Source organism: Canis aureus, chromosome 35 (assembly GCF_053574225.1).
Source record: "Canis aureus isolate CA01 chromosome 35, VMU_Caureus_v.1.0, whole genome shotgun sequence".
Classification (NCBI taxonomy): domain Eukaryota; kingdom Metazoa; phylum Chordata; class Mammalia; order Carnivora; family Canidae; genus Canis; species Canis aureus.
In genome coordinates this window covers 8,461,410-8,472,289 of record NC_135645.1, presented here as the reverse complement: position 1 = coordinate 8,472,289, position 10,880 = coordinate 8,461,410, and the positions used below count along the sequence as shown (strand labels likewise).

Sequence of the window (10,880 nt, the reverse complement as noted above, 5' to 3'; positions counted from 1 at the left end):
GGGCTCCCCGCAGGGAGCCTGCTTCTCCCTCTGCCTGTATGTCTGCCTCTCTCTTTGTGTCTCTCATGAATAAATAAATAGTCTTTAAAAAAAAAAGAAAACAAATTTTGTTAAAGTCACAGATTCTAACAAAAGGGCTAAAAGCCTTTTAATATTGTTTTAAAATATAAACTCTAACAAAGCCCTATAATATTTTAATATTGTTTTAAAATGTAGGGTCCAACAAAAGGAATAAAGGAGCTTTAATAAGGTTTTAAAGTCTAGAAGAAAAAATCAGAATAAAGGATTGTAGATTCTGCAACCACTGCCCCCCAAAGAACTGGCTTATCAGCCCAGATTCTTTGGTGAAAGGGCCAATTCCCGGGGCAAGAGAAGTACAGGACGAGCCTAGCACAGCGCATCGCGCAGGAGCCCAGAGAGGCGAGCTCTCAAAACTAGTGCAGTTATGTCCGAGGGCTCGGGATCAGCTTGAAGAAGATGCCACCTGCCAAAGATGGGACAACTGAGCACTGAAAAGAGTATGAACTGCAGGTGGAAGGATGCGGGGAGGCAGCAACTCACCATTTTGAAAATGAAAAGTCACTACTGAACCTTTCCCTTTATTCTGGCTTTTTTCTCTGACAACCATACCTTGGCTACTCAAATAGCTGAAGAGGCAAGTCCTTCCTTACAGAAAAACCTGTCTAATAAATGCAGAAGGCCTGACAGTACCAGAATTTTGCGATCCCGGGCAGTCCGGGTGGCTCAGCGGTGTAGCGCCACCTTCTGCCCAGGGCCTGATCCTGGGGTCCCGGGATCAAGTCCCACGTCGGGCTCCCTGCATGGAGCCTGCTTCTCCCTCTGCCTGTGTCTTTGCCTCTCTCTCTGTCTCTCTCTCTCTCTGTGTCTCTCATGAATAAATAAAATCTTAAAAAAAAAAAAAGAGTTTTGCGATCCCTAATTGACTAATAAATTCATTAAATGAGCACCAGTGGCTGCTAAAATCATCGGTGAAAGACTGATGGGGGACCTGGATGGGGCTAACAACGCCTAAACCCACAGATCAATGCTGGCATCACCAAGACCCGACCAGACATCACGTCTTCCCGTTGTGATACAAGAGGAGCTACGTGGCACCATCGGTAAGGTGTTCTTGTCCCCAGATAGTACTGGAATCCGTCCAAGCATCCAGGGTCTAACCCCCAGTTTACAAGGGAATGCAGAGGTCAGAGGCACATATGAAGTTATTCCACCAGAAGGCAATTCACAAAACCCACAAGGTAGGAAATTCCATCAGACAAATGAACTGGTTTGTTCAACAAATACAACATAAGGGAAAAAAAAATAAGTAGGGGAGAGGTAAGGTAATCTGCAGATTAAGAGATTTCAGAGAGCTCACCCAAATATCCAAATGCAATGTGTAGACACTGTCTAGATCCTCTGATCTGAATAAATCAACTATTAAGGGGAGGGAAAAATATATAATAGCCCAAAAGGCCTTGTTATTAGAAGTCTGAAGATACCAGCCCCAGGCTCTTGCACACTTGTGTGTGTGTGTGTGTGTGTATTTGATAATTAGGCAAATCCAAACACAACTGGATATTTGATGATATTAAGCAAGTACTGTTTATTTTGTTTTAGGTATGATAATGGTGTAGTGGTTCTTTCGTTAAGACTTCTTATATTTAAGCAAACCTACACATAAAAATGCTGTGATATCTGATTTGCTTCCAAAAATCTACTAGAGGAGAAGAAAAAAGTGAGGGGAAAAAAAGAGAGGACAGAGTTAGTAACTGTTGAAGCTAGGCACGTGGTATGTGAGGGTTCAATATCCCATTCCCTCTACTTTTGTGTTTGTTTGAAAATGACCAAAAAAACAAAAAGTTCTGAGCAAAATAAACTGTCTCATCTGATCAAATTCAGCAGTCCTTCGACAAGAGATACGTAGGTGCCTCCTGACAGGCATGTGAATCCAAGACTCACCGTTCTATATTCACCTCATTGCCTCGGTCTCTGGTATGGAAAATCATTGTGTATTTACCCACTTCAGGCATTGGCCGGATTATTTTCATTCTATGAAGCTCAACCCTAGAAGAATAACAGAAATGTTTTATCCTACTTATCTACCACCAGGCTCTTAAAAATAATAATAATAATTTGCAAAAATTTACACTTATGCATAGTCGCAGAGTCTGATTATTAGAATATTAAAAAAAAGAATCTTCTTATAATAATATTGGGCCTCAGGCAGTAAGTCCATAAAAGAACCACATTGAATATTACTGGGGTACAAAGGAGATGTGCCAATTTATAGTTTGTCATTTTCCAAAACACCTGAGAAAGTACTCGTTCTGATTATTTCAAAACATCATGACGCATGGGAGAATCAAGGCTCTTCAGGTGCCCAATTACTTCGTGTTTCCTTTTTTTTCAACAAAGAAAGTAACGACCGATTAAGGTCCCACGCTTAAAAGCCCACAAATCCAGATATAAACGTAGACTTTGTTATTTACAATCTTGGCAAGTCAGTTCATCATTCCAGGACTCGATTTCTTCTTTGTAAAACGGCAGTAGTGTTACAGAGTTGATTTGACAGGGTCTGAGTGAAACAGTCCACACGCTTTGTAAATAGTAATGCAATATAGAAGTGCAAATAAAGGTGGTGCCTGTTGCCCAGGTGATTACGTTAATGTTTAGTAAATAAATCATAGCCAGTTTTTATGTTCAAGTCAGTGGTTTAGTCATAGCATTGGTCAAGAACCACTGTGGAGGTTATGATGTTTTTCTCAAATGAAAGCAAAACTGGGGTCTTCCCTCTACTTGCAGCTGAGGGAGGATCAAGAAGTGAAGTTATATGATATGTGAAAATTCTATTAATCACCCCCTCAGTGAAATGGATTTGGGGAAGATAACGGATACTGTTTATCTCTAGTCCTTGCTACTCTTGCCCTGAAGTCTATCACGTACCCTCTGTCTACCTCATAAGCCAAGGCCACACAGGCTGCTGATGGGCTAGGCCATAAAGTGCTGTTGCCCATCACTACGGACTATTCCTATGGAGCCTTTGGTGGGGGGAATCCATTCTATCTTGGCAGAAACATTCCAGAGACTCCCAGCCTAGACATGGGAACAAGACCAACATGGAGCCCTGGCTCCTAAAAAAGCGATGGAGAATTTCTGGTAGTCATGGATCTATTCATTCAGAACCCTCGCTAGGAAATGTCCTTTCGAAGAGGTAACAGTAGGAGGAAAGGGAGTCTCCTCATAGCCCCAAAGGTCTTGTTATTAAAAGTCTGAAGATGACTAGGCCCAGGCTCTTGCACACTTGCTTTGGGGAGCTAGGGATACCCATAACTATCTGGTCACAAAACCCAAGCTTTGGGCGCAGGGGGATGGTGAGCTGAGTAGAGGCCAGACATGTTCCCTTTGAGCCCCCCAGAGCAGAAAGCAATCCAAGAAAATCTAAGGGTGATGCCAGAAGCCCAGGGTCTGGCCTGGCTCCCAGTGTGTGGGGCTAGCTAAGGCATAAGCACGAAAGGACACCTTGGCCTGATCCTGGGGGTGCCACTCCTCACAGGCTGTTGACACTCTCTGCTCTGGAAACTGAAAACTCTGCCAGGATTCCCTTGGGTCTGAGAAAAAGCACAGGCTCACAACAGACTCTCTGGCCCCTTTCCTTAAATAGCAGTTTTGCAGTTTGGGCCCCTGTCTCGGTAAGTGATACCCTCCAGCAAGTAGAGAAAGCTCCATCAACACTTCTGGTCCCTTAACATCCATGAGCCAGAAACAAAGGACCCTCCATCATTTCTGAACTGTCAATGGCAAATAGCAATTTGGGCTGCCCTGCTCCCACCCCCACCCCTACCTAAGCCTGATCTGTGGCCTCATGACCTGCTGGACTGGCATCTATAGGAACTATCCATAAACACAGGTTTCTAGAGCCACCAGTGATAGCAGAGCCCCGTGAAGGGGACCTGTCCCTGTTGTTCACCTGAGTCTGAGGTCATCGTCTTCGCCTCCCCATCCCCAGTAGTTGTTAGAGAATCCATTCACCTTGAAAAATTGCTCTCTGCTGAGGGCAGTGACACCCCCAAAATATCCGCTGTAACGTAACCTGGAGCAAAAGAGAGGAGAGAAAAGGTACCATCAGCACAAGGCCATTTCGGTTCTCCACACACTCTTCGGATGTCCCTCATTTCAGGGCTGGCATTCTAGGAACACTGAGGACCACGCACTTTCATCCGTCCACTCCTGCTTGACCTCCGCCTCCCAATGTTCCGGGTCCTCTCTGTCGGCCCTTCTTTCCTCTGTCTGGAAAAGTGCTCACATCTGCTCACTAAGCAAAGGGCTACGCACCTGTTGTGAATGTTTGTGTGCAGAGGTCTACAGAGGAACCTATAAACGTGTGCTGAAACATCAGATCTGAAGGACAGATTTCATATCATGTGCCAATCCAGTGAGCAGTGACGGCTGCCAAGGGCACTGGGTCAGGAAGGATCCTGAGGCTGGTTCAGCACGAATGAATGCCCTGATGAATACACTTGATTTTTACTTTAACTTGTTTTGACCGGGTGGGGGGAGAGACGAGACAGCTCCTGCACACACTTCGTGTGCAAACTCCACTTCTGTGCACGTAAAGTTCCATCTCTGAGTCTGTGTCCCGAAGAAGCCAACACACCTCAGCAATCTTGAGGTTTCTGGCTTGGGCAACAAGACAGAGGATAGTCTTTCAACGAAAACAGAGTATACAGAACAATAAGAGGAAGACAATAAAGTGTGTTTTGGGTAAGCTGCATTTGAGATACCCCTGGTGCTTTTGCTCGTGGGCAAAAGGATATTGGATCCGAGTTCAAAAGAGAAGAGTGGCCACAGACATGGCTTGGGAACTAAGATGTCAAGAGGTGGCGGCTGATGACGTAGAAGCAGTCTCCTGAAGACACCGGAGTAGGTGAGAGTTTGCAGAGGGTGGAGCTGTGCGGATGCCGAGAAGAAAAGGGGGAAGGGGAAGAGATCAAGGCACGTCGGAGTCCCAGTCATTTAGGACTCTAATGGATTATTGGCAGACAAATTAGCAAAAAAGAGAAATAAAGACAACCCTTGAATATAACTCTGTAACGATTCAGAAATGCAACTGAAGGCAGCTTTATAACTTGGATGTTACTGAATAAAAAGGTAAAACATATGGAAGATTTCTAACTTTAACCTCAGTTCAACGTGCTCCAAGACCAGCGCCCCTGGGTGGCTCAGTCGGTTAAATGGCTAAGGGGCTGGGGCTGTCTTCAGCTCAGGTCATGATCTCAGGGTCTTGGGACTGAGCCTCCCACCCCCATCCAGGGGGTCTACTCAGCAGGGAGTCTGCTTGTCCCTCTCCCTCCCCCTGCTTGTATGCTTTCTCTCAAATAGATAAACTCTTAAAAAAAAAAAAAAAAAGAAAGGAAGGAAGGAAGGAAGGAGGAAGGAAAGAAAGGAAAGGAAAGGAAAGGAAAGGAAAGGAAAGGAAAGGAAAGGAAAGGAAAGGAAAGGAAAAGGAAAAGGAAAAGGAAAAGGAAAAGGAAAAGGAAAAGAAAATTGTTCCAGGAGCAATTAAATATTTCTGCTTTTCTAGATACGAGAAACCAGATGGAAAGACCAACAAACATGTATCTAATAGGTGGATTCCCAAAGGCCAATCTGTATGTAGTTCAGCTGTTCGTTTCTCTGTCCTGAGTATACATGGGGAGGCCCTGTTTAACCCACAATGGAAACAGATTTACTTGCAACCCCTCAACCGAAAATTCTAGAAAAATGGTATGACGACTTAAAAGAAATAAAAGGAATGAAGTGCTCGGAAGGAGCTGTCACTGGACAAGACACCTGCTGCTGTGACTTGTTGTCGTGCTGCTGGGCTCTGACTGGGAAGGCCTTCCTGAGGCCCTGCAGACCGGCAGCTTCATCATCAGGACGCTGAGTGGCACCACGGCCCAGGCGCAACCTGCCACGCACAGCAATGGGTCAGCAGGAGAGAACCGGCATTACCGATTTGGCCGTGATCTCAGGGATCTCAGGGAACCGCCGTCCGCTGAGTGCAAGACAGCGAGCTGGACACAGAACCAGAGAAAGTCTAACACAAGATGGGAACATCATCAGGGTTTGAGGAAGGAGATGCCATGCATCAGGGGCAGGTGGGCCTGGGAGGATTCAGATAGGTAGGAACCTGGGGGAACCCCTGGTGGCCAGAACTCCACGAGGAAAGGTGAAGAGAGAGGCAATGGGGCTGTCCGGGATCACCTGGAGAGCAGTGTGGCCGCAGTGGGAGGTGCAGAAGGACACCAGCCAGGAAAAAGGGTTGAGGAGCTCTCAGTTTCTCAGCTGCTTCTTAGATGGCAAATGTCTACGTGTTTGTTGATCTCTGCTTTTGGTTTTTCTTCTCACTGGGAAAAGCATAACCAGTTAATTGGCCCTGGAACAGTTTTATTTATTTTTAAAGGGCTGTAAGACCCTTATAGTATCCAGTGGCCAGGAATGTCCTTACGGAAAGTAGTTAGGTGCCAAAAGACCTCTTGGCAGTAAAACTTGCCACAGGCTGGTCCAGGGCTTCATCACTGATCCAGTCAGTGAGACAAATAAGACTTATTTCGGGCCTCATCAGGGTCTGAGACAGTTGGGGCAGGTTACTTGAAGTTCTTCCCTCTGCATGTGTGTGAAGACTTTTCCAGCACTTCAACACATCCATGGGGCTGCAGTAACAAGGAGTAAAGCATGTGCATTTCAAGCTCTGTGACACAGTGAGACATCATTGCCAGCAGGGAGCAGACCCTTAGGTGCCTGCAACCCCACCTGCCCTCCTGCGCACGATTAGAGGGATTTTGCCCAAAGTAGCAAAGGTACGAAGCAGGGGACAGGGATGAGGGCAACTCCTACATTACTTGGGACACAAAAGATGTATGTTTACACAGACACATACAATAAAGTAGAAAGATATAAATGACAAACAACCAGAACCAGAGGAAAACTTAGAATAGAGGATTTTTAAAAAGATTAAAATAGGAAATATATTAGATCTCTGATCTATAAGAAAGACTCTTTTCAGCTTTAATAAAAGAAGGCCATGGATTTGGCTCAGAGCTCCTTACATCCAGATCAAAAGAAGAGACACATTCAGTCATCTGATTCATATTAAGAAAACCCTGCCAGTTACTGAAAGAAGACAAAGGCTTTCTGATATCTAATTACAAAAGAAACGTCTGGCCAGTGACAATAGCAAATCAAAACATTAAGATCCATACAGGGGCTGTTTTTAGAGTGAGCAGCATCTGATGAAATTCCTGATTGCGGCACTGAAGTTTTACTTAAAATTAATTTCCAGCAGGAAAGCCCAAGAACTCAGTTCCTTGTGATCCAGCTGAATTAAAAAAAGAAAAATCTAGAATCCCCCCTCCCCAAAAGGCCTTAAACAACATGTATCTGCACTCCAAAAAACAAACAGCAATAAAACCAATCCTGCGTGGTTATAATTTCTCATCACAGGTGTTCACAAAGAACTGAGAGTTATCTTTGGAAGGGTCCAAAGTACAGGTATTCTCTGTTGGACATGGGGATATCACATTAATTTTACGTAGACAGTGACGTGTTTCCAAAAACACCAAGGTACCCTGACATGACACGCTGCTTTCTTCCATGCAGAGGTGGCTCAAGGAGACCAGAAAGCAAGACCTTCAGGTAAGGATTATGATAAAATTCCCCAAAGGATGGTTCCCTTCCAGACCCCTCCCCTGCCCCCGGGGCCCACCTCACCCCAACTCAGGAGCGCGGCATCTCCAGTCTCAGCTTCTCCCCTTCCGTCTTGCTCTGCCCAGCACACCAAAGGCCAGCAGCACTGAGCTTCTCCTAGCACCCTTCAGCTATATTGGGGCACCAGACGCCCCTCAGTCCCTTCCCTAGCAAATCCGAATCCCTTAGCCGACTGAATGAGGTGCATGGTCTGGCCCCTCCCTGCTGTCATCTCTTGCCTCTCCTCCCTCCACCATTCCAGACACTCCTTCCTGAGCACTAATGAACTACCTGCATTTCCCCTCGAAAGCATGCCATGCTCTCTCTTGCTTCCACGTCTTGGAACTCTGCTGCGAAGCTCCCATTGTGGCACAAGATGAAGGAGCCACGTGCCCCAGGGAAGAGCTTTACACCCCTGGGCAGGTGTTTCTTAGAGACCTTGTACGCTCACCCATTGTAGCTTATTCTAGGTATCTGCTTATATTCCACAGTTTACACGGGGATTGGGTTTGAAGTCAGTACCGAGGGCAAAAATCACCTGCAGTGTTACTCTTGGGAATCCCTTACCGTCCAAAGGGAGAGACCTACACAACTGGAACAGCCCAGATTCTGGGATTCAGGCCAGTGCCTTGGAAGTGTTCTACTCAGCGTGGACTTACTGGCAAAAGTAAGGGGCACCCTAGGGGCACGTGGGTGGGGCTGGCTGTCATTCGCAATGCTTGAATCACTTTACCCTTCCTGTTCCTTCCCTTTTGTCTTTCATCCTCTGCCAAGACTGCTATCATTCCTGTTTTGAACTTAAGTGATGTGTCATGGATCATTCTTCCTTTTCTTCATTTTTCTGCGACAGTCTGGTCACCATGCCCCGCACAGCCTTGATGACAACAGGGCGAGCTTCTCAGCCTAAGCAAGCCATGAGCAGAGCCGCCTTAGCACCCACCTGTACCCGGTGCTGTTCCTGCCAACCACCAGATGCTTGGGCTGCTCCTCACACTTATAGAGGTTCAAGTCGTTCTCGGGCACCAGGTCCACATCGTGGAATATAAAGCAGTCCCAATTTTCATCCTTGAGAGCTTCTAGATAGCCCACATTCAAGAGTTTGGCTCGATTAAACTTCTTAGTTCCAGCCTATAGATAGAGAAATTAAAACTTGAAAAGTTGCAGAGATAAGATTTCTCATGGTGGGTGCCCCTCTTCAGCTCAGAGGCAGGAGCTGGAATTATTCTTCCCAAAGCCCAAGAATATACTTGGTACACGAAGGTCTGACAGAGAAGACGCAGGAACAATAAAAGACCATTTGGGTTTTTGTGTGTTTTCATATAGACTTGTATTCCAAACGTTACAAACATGCCTTGAAATGGAGAGCTAGAGCTGTGGCTTAATGGCTATAGAGTTTCAGTTTTGCAAGCTGAGAAATTTCTAGAGACTGGTTATACGACAATGTGAATGTACTTCACACTACTGAACCGAAAACTTAACAATAGTTATGATGCACTTTTATGACTGTGAACCTGGGGAGATCCTGGCAAGGCATCAGATCTCCTTGTCCTCCCAGCCCATCGACCTTGCCCCTGAAGCCCTGCAATAAAATGGTTTGATTTAAAAAAAATAAAAATAATAAGATACTAAATTTTAAGTATACATCACAATTTTTTTAAAAGATCATACTTTTAAATTACAAATAAAAAAAAAAAAAAAAACAAATAAAAATAACTCAGAGCACCTGGGTGGCTCAGTCACTTAAGCTGCTGCCTTTGGCTCAGGTCATAATCTCTGGGTCCTGGGATCGAACCTTGCAACAGGCTTCCTGCTCAGTGGGGAGTCTGCTTCTCCCTTTCCGTGTTCTCTCTCTCTCTCTAATAAATAAATAAATCTTTTTAAAAATAACTTTAAAAATTTCTTTAAAAGCATGAGTGGGGACGCCTGGGTGGCTCAGAGGTTTAGCACCCACCTTCAGCCCAGGGCGTGATCCTGGAGACCCAGGATCGAGTCCCATATCGGGCTACCCACATGGAGCCTACTTCTCCCTCTGCCTGTGTCTCTGCCTCTATCTCTCTCTCTGTCTCTCATGAATAAATAAATAAAATCTTAAAAAAAAAAAAAAAAAAAAAAAAGCATGAGGGTCCTCTCTGGGAAGAGCAGAAGAGAAGGGCTGAAACTCCAAAGTCACTGGGCCTTCTGGAAGGCACACGTGCAAAGTGTGTGCCAACGCCTGATTCTGGGCCGGCTACTGCCGATCACACCCATTTCTCTGTCCCAAGTACAGCTATAAACCTTTTTTATACACCCTCCACGCCAATTAGTATCACTGCTTTACTGTCTGACTTCCAGCTGATCCCAATCTTACCATATGTAACAAATTTACACTAAGCTTCCAAGAGACACTGTTTACCAGAGAAGACCAAGAAACCTGGACCCATAAACAGAGGTTATTGCTAATGTTCCTGAGCTACCTAGAAGTTTCTCGGAATCACTGCAAGAGAATCCTGTTTTAATCCTTAATGGCAGAAGGTGATCCTTGGGGCACCTGGGTCGCTCAGTCAGTTGAGCGTGGGACTCTTGATTTTGGCTCAGCGCATGATCTCAGGGTTGTAGGACCAGGCCCCACATCGAGCCTGCTTACCCCTCTCTCTCTGCTCCCGTTCCCTGCCCTCCCACCACTTGCACTCACCCTCTCTCTCAAATAAATAAAATCTTAAAAAAAAAAAAAGAAGGTAATCCTCATAGTCCCCTTATAGAAGGGATTCATCACTTGGCTAAGAAGAGAACACAATTCAAACAGTAATATGAATAAAGCTATAGCATCAGAAAAATTTTACAGAATTTCTTCATAGCTGTTTGGATCATAATCCTTAAGAATAAATTCCCGTTTAATAAACAGTTTATCAAAAAAAAAACAGTTTATCATAAAGAAAATACAGGCAGTTCTCAAAAGTTACCACAGTATTTTCCTGAAAAGACTAATACCAAGCAGACATATTTTTCTAGTCTCAAATAAATACACTGTACATTGGGGGCCGCTGTCCTGAGTAAGAACTGAGAATGATTAGCACCATTTTTTTTTCTTTTTTAAAGATTTTATTTATTCATGAGACGTACAGAGAGAGGCAAAGACATAGGCAGAGGGATTACCAATTGTCACCATTCTTAAA

At 45.0% G+C, this 10,880-nt stretch overlaps 2 protein-coding genes across 5 annotated transcripts in view; one reads left to right on the top strand and one right to left on the bottom strand.

The window, feature by feature from the left end:
- The window catches only part of B4GALT4 (beta-1,4-galactosyltransferase 4), a 28,031-nt gene that overhangs the window by 2,237 nt on the left and 14,914 nt on the right, over positions 1 to 10,880 (bottom strand). For all 3 annotated transcript variants that reach the window (XM_077884343.1, XM_077884342.1, XM_077884344.1), the window contains 3 exons: positions 8,669 to 8,856; positions 3,971 to 4,093; positions 1,963 to 2,067 (listed from right to left, as the gene is read on the bottom strand). In XM_077884343.1, coding sequence (XP_077740469.1) covers positions 1,963 to 2,067; positions 3,971 to 4,093; positions 8,669 to 8,856 — 416 coding nt within the window. The remainder of the gene's footprint in view (positions 1 to 1,962; positions 2,068 to 3,970; positions 4,094 to 8,668; positions 8,857 to 10,880) is intronic.
- On the top strand, positions 2,981 to 8,850 carry LOC144305495 (uncharacterized). Of its 2 annotated transcripts, none has more exons than XM_077884345.1 (4): positions 2,981 to 3,159; positions 7,642 to 7,677; positions 8,220 to 8,395; positions 8,579 to 8,850. In XM_077884345.1, the coding sequence occupies exons 1-4, from the start codon at positions 3,120 to 3,122 to the stop codon at positions 8,633 to 8,635; spliced, it is 309 nt and encodes a 102-aa protein (XP_077740471.1). In that variant the 5' UTR covers positions 2,981 to 3,119; the 3' UTR covers positions 8,636 to 8,850. The 2 variants fall into 2 exon arrangements, with proteins under 2 accessions (XP_077740471.1, XP_077740472.1); XM_077884346.1 differs by having other exon boundaries at positions 2,983 to 3,214.

What these genes read in the sequence shown, in the direction of transcription:
- LOC144305495 (XM_077884345.1), top strand. Translation starts at nt 3,120, where the DNA reads ATGGAGCCCTGGCTCCTAAAAAAGCGATGGAGAATTTCTG. An exon ending in AAAGCGATGGAGAATTTCTG is followed by an intron (nt 3,160 to 7,641) that starts GTAGTCATGGAT and finishes TCTTCCATGCAG; the next exon opens with AGGTGGCTCAAGGAGACCAG. An exon ending in GCGTGGACTTACTGGCAAAA is followed by an intron (nt 8,396 to 8,578) that starts GTAAGGGGCACC and finishes TTTCTGCGACAG; the next exon opens with TCTGGTCACCATGCCCCGCA.